The sequence below is a fragment of the Lissotriton helveticus genome, chromosome 10, assembly GCF_964261635.1.
Source record: "Lissotriton helveticus chromosome 10, aLisHel1.1, whole genome shotgun sequence".
Lineage (NCBI taxonomy): Eukaryota > Metazoa > Chordata > Amphibia > Caudata > Salamandridae > Lissotriton > Lissotriton helveticus.
The window spans coordinates 667,100,187-667,125,292 of NC_136071.1; the positions used below are offsets into that span (position 1 = coordinate 667,100,187).

The 25,106-nt window shown below is 44.4% G+C and overlaps 1 protein-coding gene across 1 annotated transcript in view; it reads right to left on the reverse strand.

Moving 5' to 3' along the window:
* The window catches only part of TTC21A (tetratricopeptide repeat domain 21A), a 465,179-nt gene that overhangs the window by 258,230 nt on the left and 181,843 nt on the right, over nt 1-25,106 (reverse strand). Inside the window, exons 11-13 of the mRNA XM_078663200.1 lie at nt 21,129-21,329; nt 20,849-20,978; nt 1,184-1,341 (exon numbers count right to left, since the gene is read on the reverse strand). Coding sequence (XP_078519326.1) covers nt 1,184-1,341; nt 20,849-20,978; nt 21,129-21,329 — 489 coding nt within the window. The remainder of the gene's footprint in view (nt 1-1,183; nt 1,342-20,848; nt 20,979-21,128; nt 21,330-25,106) is intronic.

The window sequence follows — 25,106 nt, forward strand, 5'->3', positions numbered from 1 at the left end:
CCGGCACTGTAGCGGCGTCACCTTGGCCTCAGACCCGACTGCCTGTCCAGAGGACAAGAGGGGCCCGGGGGTGCGACCTGAGCCCCGGCGACCTCCTGTGACACCACAGGGACTCCCGTGGGAGTTTGCGGTGTAGCAGAGGCGCCGCAGCCCGAAGGAGGGACCCCCGAAGGGCCGCACCCCAACGGCACCTCATCCTCCGAACCTGGATCCGAACCAGTCGGCTCCGGGGCCGGAGCCCCCGGCGACGCCACGGAGGGCCCCGTGCACTGCAAGGGATCCGCTGACGTCCCAGGAGGGGAAGGAGGAGAAGCCAGTGATGCCTGCAAAGCCGCCGCATATGTCTCCATCTGGGCTCTAGTCGCCCTCACACCAGGAAACGGCAGATAGGGGTACGACACACAGGCCACACCACCTGCGGAGAGCCCTTGCCCCCAACAGGGCGGGAACTGACCCTTGGGGACAAACTGCGACACTTACCGACAGGTGAGCGACGCTCCTGTGGCCTCGGAGAGGGGCGATGTCGACGAGGGAAGAAGCAGGTTTGAGAACCCTTCGCAGGGGCCGGGCGGGGTGATGACGCCGACTTCGACATGCGAGCCGAAAGAAGTTTCATCTGGCGCTCCCGCCGGGACTTCGGTTTCATCTGCTGGCACGCCTCACAATCGGTGGAATCGTGGAGTTTCCCCAAACACCACATGCAGATGGGGTGAGGGTCCGTCGCTGACATCAGGCGTCCACAAGACGAGCCAGTCTTAAAGCCCGAAGGCATTCGCACACTGTCCCTACACACACAATAGCGTAAAGGGAAAAAAGGGACCTAAACAAGCCCAGAGCAGGATCCGGATCCGCGTTGCACGCGGAAAAGGAAAAAACTGACGTAGGCGCGTCGGGTGGGTCTCATGTGACCTTGCGGACATCACGTGCGCGGACAACGCAGGGGCAGAGTCGCATGGTGCCGTCCCCCCCCCCGGCACGCAGGAATGCTGTAGTAAAACATTTTCCAGATCAAGTCTCATGCCTTGGGATAATTCTACGTGAAGGACTCTGCGGCTAGTAGTCTCTATCAGATATGAACCATTTATAAATCACAGTTAATTTAAGACTGGCCATCTATATTGTGTCTTTTACTATAGTACACTTAAGTAGTTTAGATTTATAAGGCACATACAGCACCACCTACCTTAAAATTATGGCTAACTCCAGTTTCCAAAGAGAGGGAACACTCAGAGAAGTTGGCTTGAGAAAGGTAGATCTGGGCCATTAGAAGATGTGCATCAGCAGATGTTGAATCCAGTTCTAAACAACGTTGCAATGTACCTTGCGAACCTTCTAAATCGCCTGCAAATGTAAGGGACGAATCTGATTACACATTTAATTTGTATTCTGGAGTGAAATGGTTTAAGCTTCTTTTCTTGGTATTATTCCATAGGTCAGATGTCTAGTGAAATCATATAAATACATACATACACAAATATAAAATAGATCTAGAGCTTCATACACAATGAAGACATAAATGCTTATCCACAGAGTGGCTTGTTAGGTCTTAAAGAACGATATTTCTGTATGTGAGACAGTTTGGACCCTGACAGTGCTCAGGAAGATGTTTGTCGTATTATCATACACATACAATTAGGAATGAGCATCAATCTATGTGATTGAGGGCATCAGATGTTGGGAAATATAGATAAGTGTTGGAAGAGAAGAATCGGGGAGAGGATGTAGCCTTACGGCTAGAGCAGTCGACCTCGAAGCTGGAGAACCGGGTTCGAGTCTCGGCAATGATGCTCAACATCCTGTGATTCTAGGCAAATCACTTAATCTCCTCGTGCCTAACAAAAATTAATGTGTCCTTCTGTAACGAAACTGGTGCTCATGTGATGCGCTCTGATACCCGATGTCTTAGGTCTAGTTCGCGCTCTATACAACTCTAAAAAGAAAGAAAGAAAGAATGGTGATAACAGAAAAAATTAGATCTTTTCTGTTAGATAGAGTAGGCTATGAGTAGATCAGCAATCCGGTTTATATTTTGTGTCATAAAATCTCCAGTTTCGATCTGTTCAAGTTACTAGTGTTGGTAGAGATGCTCTCAACTCACATCTTTGGGTGGTGCTTTCTTTACAGTGTTCGAATGTAATCAATTACAGCTGGATACAAGTTCTTGTATCTACCATACCTACTGTGATTGCAGGGATTTGTTAGCATGAGTTGGAAGCCATTGTTGTACTTGGCAGCCATTTTAGTTAGCCATGTGCTCGCCATGTGCTGTTTCCCTCTTCAGAGCCTTGCACATGCTCAGAAGGGCCTAGCTAGTAGAATGCACCTGCTCCTCTTATATAACTGTCAGGCTATTTTTGCTGATGTATGGAGAAGTAACTTTCCTCCCACTTTGTTGAGCAAGCTGATCTTGCATGCCCATATTAGGCATTTTGAATGCTTACAGGAGCCAGGACCTCCCCTTGGTCTTATGCTGACTATGTAACCCTAAGCATATATAAGGCCCCTGTTTTCTGTACTTCTTAGACTGCCTCACACAGTTTCAGAGGGTATTGTGTGACATAGTCTCCCTCAACGGAGGTAAATAAATATGTATTTTATATTTCAGCTTCTGTGCCACTTTCTTCTTTGTTGGTTTAAAAGGACCAGGTATCAGTGAGACCCCTGAGAAGGTTTCTATTTTCTTCACATAAAGCCAAGTATTTTTTAGGTATGATCTTAATGTCACAGCACAGTAGTGAATTAAGCTGAAAACTATTGCAAGTGAAAAGAAAAATGGTCATTGTATATGGCACCCCATCCTTTCACATATTTGGGCACTTCCCTCTACACTTGCACTCCACTCCCTCTTGATTGCCTTACCCACTCCTCCCGTACACCAGCTTGCTATGTGTGTCTGTGTAGCGCACAACCCATTCAGGGTGGCATCCTGGTGCTGAAGGAGGAGCGGTATAGATAGATATAGGGCTGGGGCTAGGTGAAGAGCCAAGTCCTCCAGTTTTTTGTTGAATTCAAGAACTGAGAAGGCAGCTCTGATGTGCAGGGGCAGGTCGTTTCAAGCTTTAGGGGCAAGAGAGGAGAAGGCATGAAAACTGGATCTGGTTCTGGCTTATGCAGGGTGTGTGTGCAAGTAGGAGTCTGGCAGAGCAGAGGTGTCCGGTAGGGTTGTAGGGTTGCTGATCTCCTGCTCTCCCATGGTTCTTGAGGTACTCCTCACCCACCTCCTATGGGGAGTGCAGATCGGGAGCTGCATCAGCCCAGGAGCATAATTAAGAGGCAGGGCGCCAAAGCAGCAGCAGGATTCGTTAATATAGATGAGTGAAAAAAAGATGCTCTTTGTGTGCACTCAAGTGCATCTGTGTGTGTGGGGGGTGAATGTTTGTGAGTGTATTTCTGTTTGTTTGTGTGTGTGCATGCATGAATGTCTGTATGTGCAAATGAAGAGCAAATATTTTGCCCATTGCCCCAGTGGTGAAATGGTGGACCAGATACAATGGTGGTAATCCCTTTCAACATACTGACTTTGAAACAATGGTAGTAATTCCTGTATTTTCCATTAAATATACAACCAGCTCCCAAAGTTTCAAAAGTGGTGTTTATGGTTATTAATGGCTGAAAATACAAAGCTAGCATTTCACAAACTGCTCTCCCAGGACCAAACTGCAATAAATTTGCAGGTCACTGGTAAACTGAAATCGATAACATTAAAGTTTTGATAAGGGCACTGAAAAAAGTTTGTAAGAAGTTGGACAACCAACCAACGCGACAGTTGGATCATGACCAATGCCACATTTTAATAAAGAAGAGCAAACCAACAGGCTCAGGAGCGTATGTTTTCCCAGGAAAGCTACCAAAGAACTGAAGCTGAAGTCAGCAAACCATGTAAAAGATATTATCAACACCTCTCCGAACACAGGTACTGTGCCAGAATTTTTTTAAAAGGCACAAAAAATAACCACTGTAGGAAAAAGTCCCACTATACAAAAAATGTGTGGAGGATTATAGGCCAATTTCCCACCTGACATACCTAGCAAAACTTCAAGAACTTGCAATCTTTGAACAAATTGCATTATCTGTCAAAACACAAAATGTATTTCATAAGATGTCATAAGAAGAGGGTGTCGTACTAACTGCAGAGATTAAACTGTAGGAACAGCACCCTTAGGTGAGAATTGATGTTGCACCCACCAAGACAACCCAGCCGCCTGATTATTTTGAATATGGCGGCCCCATTTGGTAGGGAAGACCATCAGGTCCTACCAAACCTCTATAAAAGTTAGATATTAAGGAAACCACTTAAACCTGCTTTCAGAATTTGTTGAAGAACAAATCAACAATGCTAAACCTAAATTCTTGCTTATCAGAGCTGAGGAAGTTGATTTATGGAGTACCATAGGATTTCTTCATATAGGTTATCAGTTTTAATGTATGCAGATGATACCCAAATTATTTTTAAGATTGACGAGGATCTGACAACCAGAGCAGATAACCTCCATAACTGCCTCCAAATAGTTGAGGGGTGGGTGTTTTGGAAACAGCTCAAACTTAATGGAGGCAAGACACAGATCTGAGTTCTTTTCATAGTGTCCCTTATACGGACACTTCCTTTTTGGCCAGAATTGATAGGAGAAAACCTCACCTTGCTCCAAAGGTAAAAAAAACTCCTGGCAATAGGTTTTGTTTAATTTGTTATTATTGGTTTTGCATTGGAAAGGAGAATAACACATTTTATAATTTCCATGATAATCATATTTCAACATAAGCACATAGTGCCACCAGCACAGTCCCAATCTTTTTACAATATTGCAATAACCAATTAGCACACAATAAAGTAACCTAAACCAGTTATCTCGTCAAATTTAGTCACTGTCATGCTTTTATCGTCCATCTAGGTATGAAATTTGATAAGCAACTCACTATGACCCACCAAGTACATGAGGTGGCGGGAAGTTGTACATATCAGGTACGCATCCTGAAACACAATATATGTATTTTCACAGTGCCACAAATAATTCAAATTATGAATGCATTTAAATATTCAAAACTTGATTACTATCAATCCATTTACCTTGGGTTTCCTGCCAAAACACAAAAGAAAGTAGAGCTTGTGCAAAATTTTCAACTTGAAAAAGTATGATTCTCTCTCATATTGATTAGTCAAACAGCATTGGCTGGCAGAAAAGCACAATTATTTTTAAGTTACTTTGCTTAGTCCATAAATGGCAGCTGTCAAAACCCTTTGTTAAGGCAACTCATAATGTATAAGATCTATCTTCCCTTACAGTATTTAGGAAACATTTGAAGACATGGCTCTTTCCAACATTTTATTTGTTGTTTTATAACTTTCCCCGTTCTATTACTATTATTTCCTAGAGGTCGTTGAGTGCCTAGATAACTTAGGGTGACTGTCATGTTACACAGATACAAAAATACTAAATAAAATGCTGGCCCTGGCAACATGGTGGAAGTCCCTGTAACATGAAGGCCTGGCGTACTGGTAGTAATCCCTGCTAAAATTCTGCCCCTGCCACAGTGAAGGTACCTCTTACAACATGCTGATCCCTGACTTAATAGTGGTAACCTCCGACAACATGCTCACTGAGTGTGTCTGTGTATTTCTGAATGAGTGCACATGTGCATGCCTGTGTGCATACTGAATGCCTATGTGTGCAGGTGAGAACTAAATGTTTTATCCACTGCTCTTGATCTCAAATGCTGGACCAGATACAGTGGAGGTAATTCATGGCAAAGGACCTTCTGACTTGCACTGACCTCCTCTGCCCGCTCCCTGAAGACTGCACCAACTGTTCGCCGGACCCGCTCCGCGGGTCCCGCTTCACAAGGGAAGCTACCAGGGGCTGTGGCGGCTTAACGGGGCTGCGAGCGTGACGGCAGGGACTCCATTGACCAGGAGTCCCTGCGAGGCCAATTGGTGACACCTGGCCCGCTCTCCCCGGAAGCCACGCCCACAGCGCACCGGACCTTGGAAAACCAGCCCTTCTCTGCCCAACTGGTGGGATTCTCCTGTTTAATTGTTAATTGTGTGAATCAACCGGAGCAAAGGACCTTCTGACTTGCACTGACCTCCTCTGCCCCGCTCCCTGAAGACTGCACCAACTGTTCACCAGACCCGCTCCGCGGGTCCCGCTTCACAAGGGAAGCTACCAGGGGCTGTGGCGGCTTAACGGGGCTGCGAGCGTGACGGCAGGGACTCCATTGACCAGGAGTCCCTGCGAGGCCAATTGGTGACACCTGGCCCGCTCTCCCCGGAAGCCACGCCCACAGCGCACACGTATATATCCTGACTCAGACCCGCGCACGCGGAACACGCGCGGAACACGCGTGGAACGAAGCGCGGAGCGAAGCCCGGACAAAGGGCGGGCCGTTTGCGGCCGTTCGAGGACGGAAGTGACCGGGACCGGGCCACCCCTCTTGGTCGGATTATTCCACTACCCCAGTCGCTACCAGGCCCTGACTACACTGAGGTCGAGATGTGTACTAGGGAAACAAGAAGCAAATCTACATTGACAGCCGCAGGAGTTCCCAAAGGTACCATTGATAATTATTGTGTCAAAGCAGGATCGCTTCTGATAGAGGATATTGCTGTACTTGAGAGACGCATCTCGCAGGAAATTGACTGGGTAAGGAGATCATCAATGGGCCCAATGGCTCTAGCCAAGACCCCTCCTGATCAAAGGCTAGAAGCCAATATTTCTGGATATGGGGCCTCGGGGGTTCGCCAATCACCCACCAACCCAGATTTCACAATGGAGGCCTTAAATGATCTCGAGGACATGAGCCTAATGACCCTACCGACAGGCCAAATAACACAAACCTCACTTATAGCCCCTGGTCCTCACTCAGACATAATTACTATTAGTGAGAATGCCTCTGACCCCACAAAGGGAGCTAGGGAAGGAGCAATTCAAAAAAGGAAGAAAGGGGGGCTAAACAAGGGAGGGAAAAAGCCGAAAACACCCAAAGCTAATCCCGCAAGGGACGAAGCCAGGGCCGCCGACACCAACTCTGCCCACTCACCTAAGGATATTGTAGTGCCCCCACCGATAGCCTCTGCACCTACAGACACACCATCTCGCTCTAATAACATTACAATGGAATCCCCTAGCGACGATATCACACTGGCAGATATAGGCACACTCTTCAGGTCTCTCTTAAGCCCCCTTGAGGCTCGCCTGATAAAGATCGAAGCTAGGCTAGTTGATATTGAAAAATCCACAGTCCAGCTAGCTGACTACCTGAAATTAGATACCAAGGGTGCTAAAGGGGGGCAGGATGCTAGGACTAAACAGGGCATTGAACAAACAAAAACGACGAAGAACAATGGCTCAGCCACTTCCCAAAACACACAACTCAAACCCAACCAAAATAAGACTCACCAACCCCCGGCTAACGCTAATAAAAATATTCCTCCCACAAAAACCCAGGCTCCACCGCCTCCAACTCCAAATACAATTACATATCCTAAAGACACTGCCACATTTCCGGTGAATCAACAGAGTGAATTGAAACCCTCAGATAACTTGCAAAACATCGCTTGGAAATCCAAACCTGTGAACCTACCACCAGAGGCGTCCCCCTATACAGTGATCTTAGCAGGCGTCCCCGAGCTAAAACCTATGGCTATAGAATCGACCCTCTCCCTTAAAAACAAAGTCATCAGCTGGTTGTCTACATACAGACCTCTCCCACAAGGTACTGTTAGCGATGTTCTTATGGTAAGACGGGCTACCTGGGTGGGATACATGAGAAAAACAATTACAGGCGACTGTGTCTTGGTTACCTTCAGGGAATCGAGTACAGCCTCATATATTTGTAGTTGGCCTCCTGATGACCAAAGGAGTAATATCCAGACCCTGCCTCTCTCATACTTCTACCCATCGAATAGGCACACATTAGAAGATCAGAGATGGGGCCACTACCAGGGAATCCTGGGAGAATGGGAGAGTAACCGCAGAGAGTGGAGGGAACCCCACCGACACAGGAGTGCGGCCCCAGAGTATTTATCCCCATACGGCGACGATGAAGGATGGGAAATTAGTACCAGGAGGAGGGGTGGATGGGGGGGAACAACGAGGGGAGTCCCTGGGCCCTATAGAATCCAAAAGCCAGCCTACCTTCCTACCCACAATAGGTACAGCACCCTTGAAATGATTGATTGACAGCCCGAGCCTGAAGGGAGGGATCGGCACCATTCCCATTCAACAGCTGATAGTGAGGATAGAATCACCTCCCCTGACCAAGCCCCGGTTTTCTGGGATCAAAGAGATTTGATTGATTTGATTTGATTTATCTATTTCTAAAGCGCACGAATGCCCGGAGGCGTCTTGGCGCTATGACATGTCCGTAATCCTGAACTGGTCTTAGATTTATGCAGTGAACAACCATGTTTTAATTTGCTTTCTGAACAATTCCAAAGAAGGGCTGTTTTTTATATCTAATGGTAGTTGATTCCATGTCCTTGCTGCATGGACAAAGAAACTTCTTCCCCCCCAGTTAGCTCGTTTGAACTTGGGTATTGCTATCAGTTTTTGTTGGCCAGATCTAAGTAGTCTGGATGGTTCATATTTCCTCAACTGCGTCTTTATGAAAAAAGGTCCTTTGCCCTGCAGGGCCTTATAGGTCAAACATAGTGATTTAAATTTGACTCTTTTGGCGACTGGGAGCCAATGAAGTGATGCTAATTTATGACTGACGGACTGAAACTTTGGTATGTCCAGGATCAGTCTTGCTGCTGCATTTTGAAGGCGCTGCATCTTATCTATGATTTTTATTCTGGCTCCTTCATACAGTGCATTTCCGTAGTCCAGGCGGGATAATGCTAGAGCTGTCACTACCGTTTTACGTGCATCTTGGGGCAAATATGGTAGTATTCTTTTTATCATTTTTAGTATTAGCCAAAAAGACGATGCCAGTTTGTTTACTTGGGCTTCGTATGCTAGCTTGATGTCTATCATAAATCCTAAATCTTTGACCTTCTCCGAGGAGTCTGGGCATGTTCCCAGCTTGTCAGGCCACCAGTCTGGGGACCAGATGTCTGCATTACCTCCCAAAAACATCACCTCACTCTTTTCTCCATTGAGTTTAAGGCAATTTTGTTGCATCCAATGACTAACTTTTAACATGCAATGTTGGAATTTGTCGGCTGTTACTTTTGTGTCTTTATCTATGGATATGACGATTTGGGTATCGTCTGCGTACGAGATTGGCGTGAAGCCATTTTCCCTTATTACTTCTGCAAGGGGGGCCACGTACAAGTTAAAAAGCGTTGGGCTTAATGATGAGTCCTGCGGAACACCACATGGTACCTCAAAGGAGTCTGATTTTGAGTTTCCTAGTTCCACTGTAAACTTTCTATCCTTCAGGTATGATGTGATGAGATTGCATGTAGATTCGCTTGCTCTAGCTTCTCTAATGCGGTTTATTAGAATCTCGTGGCTGACAGTGTCGAAGGCCGCCGAGAGATCTAACAATACCAAGGCGGCCTTCTCCCCATTGTCCAGTAATTTCCTAAGTTCTTCAACTGCCGTGATAAGAGCTGTCTCTGTGCCGTGCCCTTCACGGAATCCAAATTGGGAATGGTCAAGCCGATTATTATCCAGTAGATATCGTGATAGCTGTTTATTTAGTAGTTTCTCTAATACTTTTGCGGCAAAAGGGATCCTAGCTATGGGTCTATAGTTGCTAGGGACCTCACAATCCAAGTTGGGTTTCTTCAGGAGTGGTCTGATCGATATAGTTTTCCAATCGTTTGGAAATGTGTTAGTGTCTAAAATTATAGCAAACAGTTTTTGTAGTACCAGTCCTATTTGCTCTGAACAGCTTTGCATCACCTTAGGCCCGAGTTAGTTACCATTATTTCTTTGCTAATTTGTTCCACTGTTGGTAGGGCCCAATGAAAGGATGGTGGGCAGATGGATGGATTGGTTGGTTTTACAGCAATAATGGGGTCTTGAGTAGTTTTTTCTGCTTGATTATTTTTAAACAGCTCATAGACTGATGACACTTTACTTACAAAGAAGTGGCCAAGTGTGTTGCAGAAGTCAGATGATATATCCTCAGGGTTATTATTTTCAATTTTAGCAAGTTTTTTGACTACTGCAAATAAGTCTTTGCTTGAGTTTTTTGATGCATTTATTTTCTGTACAAAGAATTTGCTTTTTTCTGCCATAGTCATATTTTTGTAAGTAGCCAGTTCATTTTTATAGTCTTTTCTTAGTTTGGGGTCATAATGCGTTCTCCACTTTTTCTCTGCTCTTCTGCAGGTCTGTTTTTGTGTCTTCAAGGTGTCTGAGTACCAGGGTTGCGAAGGGGACTTTCTTTTAAATGTCACTCTTTTTTGAGGTACTGAAGTCTGAATTGCTGTTTTAAGCCAGTCATTAAATAGCGTACAGGATGTGTTACAGTCGCTATCCAGAATTGGGTATGAAGACTTCAATGTCTCTACCAGCATATGGGAGTTGACTTTAGACCAGTCAGGGTAGGTGGCTCTTTTTTGACTTTCGTTTGGTTTTCTCAGCTCCTCTGTAATTTCTAGTTGGAAAGAGATCAATTTATGATCTGTCCAGGCGATTGGGTGGACTTCCACCTTCATTAATTTTTGACATGAAGTAAAAATACCATCTAGTGTATGTCCAGCTACATGCGTGTCTAGATGGACTTTTTGATCTAGGTCAAAATTGGCCATTGCATCTTTAAAGGCATTTACCTTGGGGTCTGAGGCTTTCTCAAGATGTAGGTTAAAATCTCCCAGAATTGTATAGTCTGGGTTCGTTACACTAGATTCTAGGAATGGACTTAATGATTCAATGAGCGGTCTTTTGGCATTTGGAGGTCTATAGATTAGTAGTCCATTAAAAGTGTAGTTGTTAGTGATCTGGATTTGGAATGTCATAGTCTCACAGTCAGGATGACTTCCTTTTTCAGAGCTCTTGACTCTGAAATTTTCTTTAGCTATAATCGCTAATCCTCCTCCCCGTTTAATTTTTCTGTCTGCTCTGAAAAACGAGTATCTTTCAGGTATTGCCAAAGATATGTCGGCGTCTGATGCCTCGTCTGCCCAGGTTTCAGTTATAAATAATACATCAATTTCTCGATTTTCGATCATGTATGCAATATGGGTACTGTGTTTAACCATTGATCTAGCATTTATTAGCCCTGCCTTGATCGTAAGGTTCTTGATATTCTCTATGTTACATTGTGTTTGAGCTTTGTTGATATTTTTTATTGATGTAGAGTTCCTCCCACTGAACCTGTATACCAGCGAGAATCCGGTTACTCCAGATCGGATTTACCTGGTATTGACAGCAATCCAAGGGCAGGTCGAGGGGAATTGCCACAACATCTAATGGCAAACCCTAGCACAAAGGAGAATAATCACCCTGATATTGGGCCTCCGCCTACAAGACCCCAAAAACTGACTCTGATCTCATGGAACGTAGCTGAGCTGGGCAATAAAATGGACTCCCAGGAGTGGGTTTCCTTCATCAATTCAAAAAGTATTTGCCTCTTCCAGAAAACCTGGGCGAGAGAGGAGCATACATGCCAGGGGTTTGCAGCATTCTCAAAACCAGCTAAGTGGGGGGGTCGGGGACGGCCGTCTGGAGGGTTGGCAATCTGGGTAGCATCCCACCTAGGCAGTCAGGCCAGTATTCTAACTGTAGAATCAGATGACATATTAGCTGTCCTTTTAGAATGGCCAAATTCCATCAAATTGGCGATAATAAACGTCTACTCAAGACCTGTAGCCTCACAACGGGAATCAAAAACCATCGAAGAACTCGTCGCTTTCCTGAGTGAAATCTCTGGGGAGTTCCACTATGTGGTTGGAGGCGACCTAAACTCGCATTATGAACCCCTGCCAGGCCTTCTTGATGGACCCTCCCTAGAGGAGGATTCAAGATGGCTGATACCGGCCACGGTGGCACCACCACCAAGAGCTTGGACTCCCCTCGCTCTTCAGATAACAGCCCTCACCCTAAAGCTAGGCTTAAGGGCCTGCAACGGGCGCACTAAATCAGACGTGCCAAGTAAATGCACCTATAACAAAGCTGGAAGCGAATCTAGGATAGATTACATCCTTGTCCAATTGTCATAACCGAAGGACAGTAAGGTGGGGAAAACTGGCTACAAGTGATGATAAGTTAGCTAAGCTCTATACCAGAAATACCCCAGTGCTGGAAAAGGCTTTCGCTATTGGCGAGGAACTTGGCGATGGGAAAAATAGAGACCTGCTAGGGCGGATCCATGAAGATTTAATAAACACCTTGGAGTCAGATCTTTTCGTAAAGGGGCACGGTAGAAATAGCGGAACACATAGGAAGACCTGGTATAACGCCACATGCCGGGACTCCAAACGTGAATTATTGCTGGCAATAAAGGCGTGCAGAAGCAGGGAGGAGATTCAAACTAGGAGACAGGCATACAAGAAATTGCTGGTAAATGCCAAGGTCGAATGGGACCAGCAACACTGGGAGAAACTTTCAAATGCACTAGTTATTAGAGACTCTAGCAAATTCTGGCGGGTAGTAAACAATGGATCAGAAGACCTCCCCTTGGCAATTGAAACCAACATTGCCCCGAGTACATGGCAAAACCACTTCCAGGCATTATATGCAATAGAGGATGAGGCCTCGAGTTCCCCCCATTCCACGCTAGGGAATGTCACGGAAGGTGAACCCTTCACAGAAAAAGAAGTTCGGGCAGCTATCGCGGGGTTGTCAGCAGAGAAAGCCCCTGGGCTGGATGGGGTCCCGGGTGACTTATTTAAGCAGGAACCAGGGGTTTGGGCCCCTATCTTCTGTTGATATTCAACGCGGTCCTTGGGGGGATGGAGGTCCCGGATACTTGGCTGGGTGCAGAGGTGGTTCCAATAATCAAAAAGGGATCCCCTCTGCTCCCAGCCAACTATCGTCCAATAAGCCTTATCGATGTACCACAAAAGCTTTTCGGTAGGCTAATTCTAGACCGGCTGCAGAATTGGATGGAGGAGACGGATATCCTGACCCCATACCAGGCAGGATTTAGGAGGGGGGTCTCCACAATTGACCAAATCTTTAGGTTAAACCTCATATATTGGAGGACGGCGTTGATCGAGGGCGGCACTCTGAACACGGTTTTTGTGGATTTACGTGCCGCCTTCGATCTAGTGCCTAGACCAAAATTGTGGAAGGTAATGGAGGAACTAGGCGTCCCGAAAGACATCTTAGCAGTCCTGATAAGATTACATCATAACAACTTCGCACGTGTCAGGTGCGGGAGAAGTGGTAATCTAACTGAAAGATTCCCCGTTCGCAGAGGGGTGAGACAGGGTTGTGTGCTGGCACCGACCCTGTTCTGCCTCTTTGTGAACGGGGTAATTGCGCACCTGACAAGGATTGCTAATATCGACACCCCCAAACTGACTGGCAGCAGGGTGCCCGCAATTATGTTTGCAGATGACACCCTGCTGCTGTCCAAATCCCCGATGGGCATACAGCGGGTGTTAGATGGTTTTCTGGAGTTCTGCACAGAAAGGGGACTTGAAATCAATCCACAGAAAACCAAATTTATGATTCTGAACCCCATGTCCCTTAACCGGCCCAATCCCCTGCTTGGCACAGTGCGTCTGGAAAGGGTAGACACAATAGAGTATTTGGGGATTACTCTAAATCAAAACCTAACGTGGTCGGCACATCAAACAAAAGCAAACATGAAACTGGCACTGATGGCGGGTGGCATTACGAGAATTGCGAGCAAGTCGCCATATCGCCCACTCAGCCCGGCAATCCAAATCTATAAAGCCCAGGTGCGGGGAGGAGTTACTTATGGGGGAGAGTTGTGGGGTCATATTCCATCACCCAAATTGCTCACTACAGAAAATAAATTCCTTAGGCAGTTGACAGCCCTTCCCGCAAGTACTCCACTCCTGCCTTTAAGATTGCATCTGGGCCTGAGGCCCATCACGGAGGAATTAGGGCTCAAACCATTAACCTTTTGGCGTCGCCTCTGGAGCAGCCAGGATCTCGTTTCCTATAGAAATGAGTTACAGGAATTTTTATCTCTGCCCAATGCCACTAAGACGCCCTGGTTAAATTATATCAAGAAAACCTGCGAGATTCTAGGATTACCAGAACTATGGTCAGATCCGGAAAGTACAAGTAATAAGATACAAAGGAAAGCGCTGTCCAGAGCATACTATGACAAAATGCTCCTTCGAGCCCTGGACAGCACTCGTGAAGGATCTCTGACTCATCATTTTATAAAAACCAAAGATTTGTACAATCTCGAAAGGGTGTTAGATGGCATGACTCCGGTGCTAACCAGAAAACTATTCCTGCAATGGAGGTACGGGACCCTTCCGTTGGGCTCTTTCACTGCAGGCTGGTCCTGTCGGGTTCCTGCAGAGATGTGCCCTGCATGTGCACACACAAAGGAGAACGATGTGCACATGGTTTTCTTCTGTCGAGCCTATCAGAAAAGCAGGAAATATTGGCTTGTCCCCCTCCTCAAAAACATGGGATTCAGAACATTCCTACCAGCATACAGAGTTTTAAAGACTGATTTATCCCCACCAATCGTGTTTGCTCTGGCAAAATTCCTATCTGCAATGTGGTATGCCCGAACCCGATTGTTAAAGAGGGCTGCAGACTCTAGATAGACTTTTTCTCTTCAATGTATCTGTACACATTTGTGATTATTAATCTTTTCTTAAACTTTAATGCATTTACACTAATGATATAATGATAATTCTGACTTTTTTAAAATTGATGTGATAATTTTTTATATCTTTTATGATCACGCGATCGAAATAAAGTTTTGAAAGAAAGAATTCATGGCCATCTGCAGGCCTTGGCACACTTGCTGTAGTCCCTGCACCATGCAGGCAATGGTATAACGGTGATATTCACTAGAAACAGACAGGCGCTGGCACAATGGTGGCAATTCCTAGTAACATTTTGGTCCTGGCAAAATGGTGACAATACCTTCCAGCATTCTGACTTTGGCACAATTGTAGTAATTCCTAGTCAAATGTTGGCTCTGGAACAATGGTGATCCCGCCTGGCAACATGTTGGGCTGGCAAATTGGTGGTAATCTATGTGAATATATTGTACATGACACAATGGCGGTAATCTCTGACATCAAGCTCACAGTGACAAAATGGTGCGAACACCTTTTTTAAATGCTGTCTTTTGCACACTGTTGGTAACCTGGCATTATGATGGCCCTGGCACTGTGATGGTAATCCCTGAGAACATGCTGGCCCTGGGACAATGGTGGTCATTACTGGTAAAGTATGGGCCCTGGCACATTGGATGTAATGTCTGGCTACATACAGACCCTGGTACAGCCGTGTTATTCCTAGTAAAATGCAGGCCAGACACAACAATGGTAATCTATGTAAACATGCTCGACTTGGCACGAAAGTGGTAATCCCTGGCAACATGCTGGCCCTAGCACCATAGTTGTAATGTCTAGTAAAAGGCTGGATGTAATACAGTGGGGATTATCTCTGGCACATTGTTGGCGATTCCCGGCAAAATCCTGGTCCTGGCAAAATGGTGGTAATCCCTTCCAACGTGTTAACCATGGCACAATGGAAGCATTCCCCAGTAAAATGCTGTCCCTGGAATATTGGTGGTAATCCCTGGCACTATGCTGGCCAGGGTAAATGGTGGCAACCCTGGTAACATGCCGGCCCTAGCACAGCAGTTGTGATGTCTAGTAAAAGGCTGGATGTAATATAGTGGGGATTATCTCTGGCACATTGGTGGCGATTCCTGGTAACATCCTGGTCATGGCACAATGGTGGTAATCCGTCCAACATTTTGCCTTTGGCACAATTGTAGTAATTCCTAGTCAAATGTTGGCTCTGGATCAATGGTGATACTCCCTGGCAACATGCGGGCTGGCAAATTGGTGGAAATCCATGTCAATATATTGTACATGACACAATGGCGGTAATCTCTGACATCATGCTCACAGTGACACAATGGTGGTAACACCTTTTTTAAATGCTGTCTTTTGCACAATGTTGGTAAACTGGCATTATGATGGACCTGGTACTGTGATGGCAATCCCTGAGAACATGCTGGCCCTGGGACAATGGTGGTAATTACTGGTAAAGTATGGGCCTTGGCACAGTGGATGTAATGTCTGGCTACATACAGACCTTGGTACAGCAGTGTTATTCCTAGTAAAATGCAGGCCAGGCACAACAATGGCAATCTATGTAAACATGCTCGACTTGGCACGAAAGTGGTAATCCCTGGCAACATGCTGGTCCTAGCACCGCAGTTGTAATATCTAGTAAAAGGCTGGATGTAATACAGTGAGGATTATCTCTGGCACATTGGTGGTGATACCTGGCAACATCCTGGTCCTGGCACAATGGTGGTAATCCCTTTCAATGTGTTAACCATGGCACTAGTAGCATTCCCCAGTAAAATACTGTCCCTGGAACATTGGTGGTAATAATTGGCACTATGCTGGCCAGGGTAAAATGGTGGGAATATTGCTAGAAACAAAAAAGGAGTACCACCAACGTGGAATCACTGATTCCTAATGGGAAGTGTGGTTGTACAAAAGTGAGAAATTCTCCTTTTGTTAAAAAAAACCTCACTCACCACCTAGTGGTGACATGCTTCATCATCGGGGTCCACCCTAATGACCTAGCGTCATCAGGGTGTGCTACAACACCTGTTTACAGTGGAGCAGGTTGTGAGTGAAGGTGCATGAAAAAATAATAAGTTTGTTAAAAATTGTCCTGGTTTAACTTGGGAAAAATAAGGACTTTATTTGCAAGCAACTGGACAATGTTAAAATCAATGGCGAGATAAGGTGAGGGTAATTATGAGCCCATGTATCTCTATGTGTGTCTGGTAAAATGGTGGGAACCCTGGTAACATGCTGACTTGGCGGATTGGGGGGAATCCCTTGTAAACTGCTTGTCAAAACATGAAAGGGGTAATAGCTTGCAACATGCTGCCATGTGCCACAATGTAAGTAATCCCTGGAAACATACTCACAGTAGCAAAATGGTGGTATAATCTTTCAGAATAAAGACAAAATGGTGGTAATCTCTGGCAACATGCTGACCCTGACACAGTGGTAGAAGTTTCCGGTAAAATACGGGCCCTGGCACAATGGTGATAATCCCTGTCAATATACTGGCCCTGGCACAATGGTAGTCATCCTCAGCAACATGCTTGCACCTAGCACAATGGTGGTCATCCTAAACAACACGCTTGCACCTGGCACAATGATGGTAATCCTTGGCAACACGCTTAATGCAGTAAAACTATGTTAATGAATTTGAAAATGCTGACCCTGGCACAATGGTGCCAATCCCTGGAACATGGTGCCCTGGCACAATGGAGGTAATTTTGGCAAAATACTAGCATAATGTTGGCAATTCCTGGGAAAATAATGGTCCAGACACAATGATGCCATTCACTGGCAACCTGGTAGTCATGGGGCACTGATAGTAATAGCCAACAACAAGGAGCTTTAGAGGGAATAAAGGTCATAGGTCGCCCTCCACTCAATATATGCTTTCCACAAAAAAGACCTAGACCAAAATGGCACCTAACAAATAATTATTTTAATAGTGTATCTTGTGTTGGAAAACCGTTCCAACTAACTCCCCTATTTTGATTGATGGGGTAGGAGATACACCTATATTGTGCCACGTTAAAAATAGCCCAATCCCTTTAAACAAACGTTGTGAGACTAAGTCTGGTCCCCTTCTAAGATGTCGGTACCTCTCGGCGTTGATACACACGTCAGACGTTTATCACGTGGGGACGTATACGCTTATCGAGTGGAATAAAGACGGGTGCTGTTTACGGGTAGACATTGAGGCTGATGAAACGCGGCATGCTCAGTGCCCTATCGGTAAGGAGAGGGGGTAGTGTGCGGCTAAGGATAAGATGAGTCACATTGAATTCTTTAGGATCCCTTGGTTGATTTATTATTGAGGGGGTACACTTTGTGTAATGAGTACTCGGACATGATGGGGGTCCGGTTAAGAGTGGTACAAGAACAGTGAAAGGCAGTTTCTGCATATGCCTATAGAGAAAAAACTTTTTTTAAAGGAACAGGGGTCATAACGCACTAAATAATCTGTAATAAGAACTCCGGTGAAGTAAGAATGCTCAATAGAAGGGGCATTAATGATGGTTGCTCTATCTCTTGCAGTGAAAAATACCGAAGGGATACAGAAGCGACTTACATTGGGAGTCTCGAATACACCTTAAAAAGGGTCCTGCCCTCTCGGCCTGGTACGAGTCAGTTGGGCTGATTTACCCGCACCTAATTAGATGTTTTTAAGAAGCCAGGGTGACTTTCGTGTGTTTTGTATGTTTTATAGTTGTGAAGGCTACATCTATCCGATGCAGTGGCAGGAATTTGTGTTGCCCTAAAGAAATTTCCTAAAACTTTGAAATGGCAATGAAACATGTCGGCAGTAAGTAGAGTATGGTGGGATAAGTAGGAGCCATACCTACTTTTTTAGAGTCCATAACCAACACGAAAGAGACAGAATAAAGCTAAAGATCCGTGTTGTTTGCGGTTTTATATGTTGTTTTGACACCGTATGTGTTATTTGTGGTTTTTCTACACTGCATTCTTTTCACAAACACACTGTTTGTTTTTGGACACATTTTCTTTAGAGCTTGATGGTGCCAATGATGAGAACAGGGCAATCCTGGTGAGTACCTGCCAGGTTCCCGTTGGTGGTTCGCCCGTGAGGTGCCATCTCGCTCACATACACTTTTTTCTTTATTTTAGTTTTACACATGGGTGTGTGAAGTGTGTCTCACAACGTTTGTTTAAAGGGATTGGGCTATTTTTAACGTGGCACAATATAGGTGTATCTCCTACCCCATCAATCAAAATAGGGGAGTTAGTTGGAATGGTTTTCCAACACAAGATACACTATTAAAATAATTATTTGTTAGGTGCCATTTTGGTCTAGGTCTTTTTTGTGGAAAGCACTGATAGTAATACCTGGAAACATGCAGGTCCTGGAACAATGAAGGTGCTTTCTGTCAACATGTTGACCCTGGCACAGTGGTGGTAACTCTTGGTAAAATGCTGGTCATTGTACAATGATGGAAATCTCTGCTAAAATAGTAGCCCTGGTACAATGAGGGAAATACCTGACAACATACTGACCCTGGCACAATGGTAGTAATTTCTGGAAATACACTAGCTCTGGCACACTGGTGATAATGTATGGTACAATTCAGGTTCTGGCACAATGGTGGTGATCCTGGCAACAAGATGGTCCTGGCAAATAATGGTAATCCCTAGCAACAAATTGGCAATGATACAATGATCTTGATTTCTGGCAACACTCTGGCCCTGGTATAAAGGGGGTAATTCTTGGTAAAATGTTGGTCCTGTCACTGTAGTGATAATCTCTGGCAAGATGCTGGCCGTGGCACAATGGTGGAAATTCCTGGTAAGATGCCAGCCCTTGCACTATGGTGGTAAACCCTGACAACATGATGAGCCTGCTACAATGGTTGTAATCCCTAGAAATATTCTGGCCCCTTCACATTGCTAGCCATTCCTGGCAACATGCAAACCCTAGCACAATGGCTGTAATCCCAGGCATCATGCAGATCATGGCACAATGATGGCAATAACTGGCCACATGTTGACTCTGGTACAATGGTAGTAACATCTGGCAACACACTGGACCTGGCACAATGGTTGTAATCTTTGGTAAAATACTGGCTCTGACACAATGGCCATAACCTCTAGGAACACACTGGCCCTGGCACAATGGTGGTCATTTCTGGCCACATGCTGGCCCAGGGACATTGGTGGTCATTTCTAGCAACATGATGGTCCAAGCACAATGGTGGTAAACTCTGGCAGTTGCTCACCATTGCGCAATTGGGGGAATCTGTGGTATCCTGTGTGCCCATATAGAAAATTGGTGCCAAGGGCAAATGTAAATCATTTTGAATGTATTAAAGTTCAGAGAGGGGCCAAGAAGATGAAACACAAAAGTAAACATATGTAACAGGTATGCTAGTGCACATGCTTAAGCATCCTCTCCAAAATTCGGCATAAATATCTTCACCATTGCCCAGTTTTTGGGCAAGGATTCGACAAGACTAAACCTATTACATTTATAAATGCTTGTTTTAAATAGATTACTGAGTGAAAATATAAATTAACAGCTGGAGCCCAGTAGCCCTTCCTAATATATTTAATGGTTCTTTACCAGCGGTACTCAAGGAAAGACAGATCGTTCAGCCTTTTTAATTAATCCATTTTATATATTGTTGGAATTTATACTGCTCACAGTGCAAAACAATTTAAGTGTAAACCTTGCACAACAAAATGCAAAGGAGATTAGAGACAAGAGAGAACTGCATGAGGAGATCAGTTTTAAGAATCTTCCAGGAAAACAGAAGGGTAGAAAGTAGTCTGAATGGACAGCGGGGTGGGTTCCAAAGCAAATAGTCGTGATCAGCAAAGCATCCATCAAAATGTCCCACCATTCTAGACACAGAGGTGAAAAGGAACATTTTCTCAGCACGACAGAGCATTTTGAAGGGAATCGAAGAATCATTTTTTGTAGAGGTAAAATTAGGATTGATTCCAAACATCAACTTGAGGTTATACAGAGACCACTGAAATGGCTTCTACTTAGCACCGGTATTAGATCTTAAATCATTGTGAGGATCATAAAATGCAAAACTACCTAGACATCCAACGCTGTGGCCTTAGGAGAACACTAAACAAAGTCACAATCATGCCTTACTAATGTATGGTAAAATGTGCTTACTCAGAATTTGATGGGAGACACTAAAACATCTCTTTAAATGTACATACCTGACATATATTTGGCTTGTGCCATGAAAAATAGAGGTTCCATCATAGCAGGAGCTACAGTCACCACTGGATTTAAGATAGCAATCGCCTGTTTCAGCAGTGGAGACACAGGTTGACCAGGAGACTTGGGCTACCAAAAAAATAAATATAAAATCAGCTTATGAACTAAACATGTGAACTGATAAAGAATATTGCTCATTTGTAAACTATAAATGACACAGTGGCAGATACCTCTAAATTTAACCTCAGGGAAAAATAGCAATTTAAAAATATTTCCTACCTGTTTGGGGCAGAAGACTAGGTATTCTTTCACGACATCAACAAGGAAGCTGGGGTTGAGCTTTTCAAAGTACTCCACACTCAGAGGAATTCCACGAAGGGATGCAAAATGAAGTTCGACAGCATCTTTGAGAAGAGCTATTACAACTTTCTCGTCCTTCCCTTTTTTTGTTGCTAGTACAGCCTCAATGTAAGACAGATCCTGAAAATAAAAAAATAAACCTCCGTGAACCAAATTGTGAGGCGCGAAACTGAACACAGGAAAGTGCTATATTTTACCTCATGTAATGTGGACTGTTCCTTTAATGTCATGTGATAAGATCATCAAATCAGAGGCAACAGAAAGGCGTTACAAATTAATGTACAGTTTGTGTGTGTGTGTGTGTGTGTGTGTGTGTGTGTGTGTGTGTGTATATATATATATATATATATATATATGTATATATATTAAATGGGAGGAATATTCTTTCTTATTGAACAGATTCCCAAAGGTGGCATGCCTTGATCTTCTACCCAAGTTACATACGAATCAGGAGAAACCACCGGGGAGACCTATTGTGTCATCAATAGGATCTCTTTTGTAAAATACTTCCACATTTGTTGATTTTTTCTTAGGACCGTATGTTCAATCTCTTCCGTCATACATATGTGACAGTAAGGACTTTCTACGTAAGATACAAGAAAATCAGTGGGAGCCAGGTCTCCTTATGATTACTTTGGAAGTGAGCAACCTGTACACCAGTATTAGACATGCTGATGGTGTGCAGACTTGTAGACAAGTTTTGTAGTCTCGACCTTTAACTTTAATATATCTTCCTCATACTGGAATGTTGATACTGACGATCAAGTTTTGTTTGGAAATCTTTTTCCAATAAAGCAACTTACAGACAAGAACAAGGCACTGCAATGGGCACCTGTTTTGCTCCCAGTTATGCCAACCTCATGATGGGGTGGTGGGAGTAGCAGGTGTCCCGAAGTAACACAGACTTTGCAGCCCATATAGTGTTATGGTCTCACTACATAGATGATTTAATCATTATTTGGAAAGGACATCAGAACCAGGCACTTACACTCATTTCGGATCTGAATATTAACACATACACATACAACCTTAGGTTTAAGGGTCACATCAGTGACAGCCAGGTGAAATTCCCGGATACCCAAATCTTGGTAGTTTGGAACAGACTAACATCTACACTACACCGCAAGAGTACAGCAGGTAATAGTATTCTGCATGCAGAAAGTAGCCACTCTAAAATGCTTATTAATAGCATCCCATATGGGGAATTTCTAAGAGCACGTAGAAACTGCAGTTTGGAAGAAGGTTACAAGGAGGAATGTAAAGTTATGTGACAATGTTTCAAGGAGAGAGGCTACAGGGAGTCTATTGTTAATATGGCTCTAGAAAGAGCTAAAAAGGTGGGCAGAGATGTAGCACTCACATCCAGTAGTAAGTCAGAAATTACACAAACCCCAACTTTGAGGTTTATTACTATGTATAATAACATGGCAGTTGATATGAGAAGAAGCCTCAATAAACATTGGGCGATCCTTAGAACAGAGATAACATTAGTAGATATCTTGGAGGAAAGTCCTAAAATATCCTTCAGCAAGAGCCCCACTCTGAGCTATAACATTTGCAAGAGTGAACTATGTAACAGCAAACCTGCTACTAGTAACGCGAGAGGCTTTTTCACATGCACTCCCTGTAAAGCTTGTAAATACAGTAAAAATGTTAAGCAGGTATTTTCATCAATAACGAACACATATGGATCAATTGACAAACATCTGTCCTGTATGTCAGACTATTGAGTGTATGTTCTCATGTGCCCTTGTGAGAAATGATATGTGGGCAGCACCATGTTTCCAGTGAAAAAGAGAATACTGGAACACATGAGAGCTATCTAGAATAAGGATAAACAGTACTGGGTGGCACAACATTTTGATGAGAAACATAAGAGTAATAGGAATCTTTGACCTTTTTTTGCCATTGACCGCATACAGAAAATTCCATAGAGGGGGGACAGGGTGAGACAATTGCACCAGCAGGAATCTAGGTACATTTTAGAGTTGGATACAAAGATACCAAATGGTTTGAACTCCGACAATGAACTGTCTATACATGTAGGAGATTAAAATTGTATCGTCTTTGGTTGGGTAGCACCAGCTAGGGATGTGATATCTCGTTTAGTTTAAATTCTAGTGTGGTTGCCTTTTCTTTCCATACAAATGGTTACTCCTTTGCAGTGTTGTGATATGACTTACAGCAATTTTTTTTTATATAGTGTTAAATCTTCAATTAACTGTTTTCCGACTCACATTCTAAACATTGGTTTTAACAGGTTTATATTTTTTGTCTGTTTTACATAGGACCTGCCGCCAGGCGGTTGAGAGTACACACAGAGAGCTTTATGTGCAATAAGTGTGGCTGACTATCTTCCTTTCCCAAGATCTGGAAAGCTGCAGGAAGAGAGCACACTCAGTTTATGAGTAGGCCAATACAGTAATAATGATTATGCAGTATACTTACCCCAAGAGGAATTAACAAATGAGTGATATTATGATTTATCCATGGTTATAATTCTTGGCCCACTGGGGCAGAATTGTACATGATGATGAGTGTGCATTCTATGAGGTTGTTCTCCAAAAAGAACATGCACAAGTTAATGTGTTTGCCCACTGGGGATGAATGACATATACTGGGTGAGTTTAATATAGGTATTCAACTTGGTATAACCATATGATATGTGTCAACATTATGTCAGGGTTAAGTTGTCATTATGACAATCCCCTCTCTCGCCTTTTACCGTTAAAAAAAAAAAAAAACATGTATTTCTGTTGCTTTACCCAGGTCTAGTGAGTTATTCTGAACTTGGAAAGAACTTCTTGACCAAGGAATAATTTATGTGTCACCAACAACTTTACATCCTTGTATACAAAGGACCACCCTAGGATCCAGATGGCCTTACATAGGATTTTCAGTGGTCCACTTGGTCTTTGAGGCAGATAACGGAGATCCATGCACAAAAATAAAATGTGAAGGTATTTAAGTCTCTTTTTAATTGGTGTAATGTGTGTTTACACCCTTTCTAAGCTTCCATCACAACTTCCAATCTTTTTTTAGATTCTGTAATGCTCAATTCAAAAGAGTTCATTTTAGTATGATGGGCAGTAACCCTTAGCTCCATGGCATGCAGCTTGTCAAGGGCTTTCAGTGAGAGAAGCTATCAAAATCCTCTCAGGCCTTGTCAGGGCAGAGAGATATTTGTCTTTCTGCAGGCGGGAGGAAGCACATAGCTGGCGAAACTGCTCCTGAGTTTTGCACCACCAAACTCACAGTGGAGATGTAGTGGCAGTTGGGGACCCCTGCACCAGTGGTTCGCCCGCTGTTATTTAGAGTACGGCGTTCAAACCTCCATGGGACCGCCGCAAACGCCTGGGAACCGCGATCTATGTAGTTGGCAAGGCAGTCTTGTAGCCACGATATGCTTGGTGGTGCCACTGCAGCACTGCCAAGCATATTAGGAATTTCCTTACCACCACAGTTCTAAAGGCGGTGAGGCCGCCATGAAAACTGTGGCAGTGAGGAAACAAAGAAGACCCTACAGGTCCCCCTTTTGCCTCAGGGCCAAGGGGTGCCTTCAAGGGGGCACATGTTGTGCCCCCCTGCATGCAGTCATCCCCTTTTCTGCATGGTATGGACCTTACAATCGCTGCCGTGCAGGTAAGGGCTTTGGCGTTTCCATTGTGGTGGCTTTTTAACAGGAACCACCGTGGGAACGCTAAAGGACAACCCTGCCAGAACAGGATTACTTGTAATCTGGCGGGCGGCCAGTGGTGAGTTTGGCAGTCCTGGAGCAGGAGTGGCGGCCCGCTCCAGGACCGCCAACCCCGTAATCAGGCCCTGAGTCTCTTACTTGTATTCCTGTAGTGTGCCCAAAGGCCAGGCTGGCTCCCCATAGCATTTTATTTATATTTA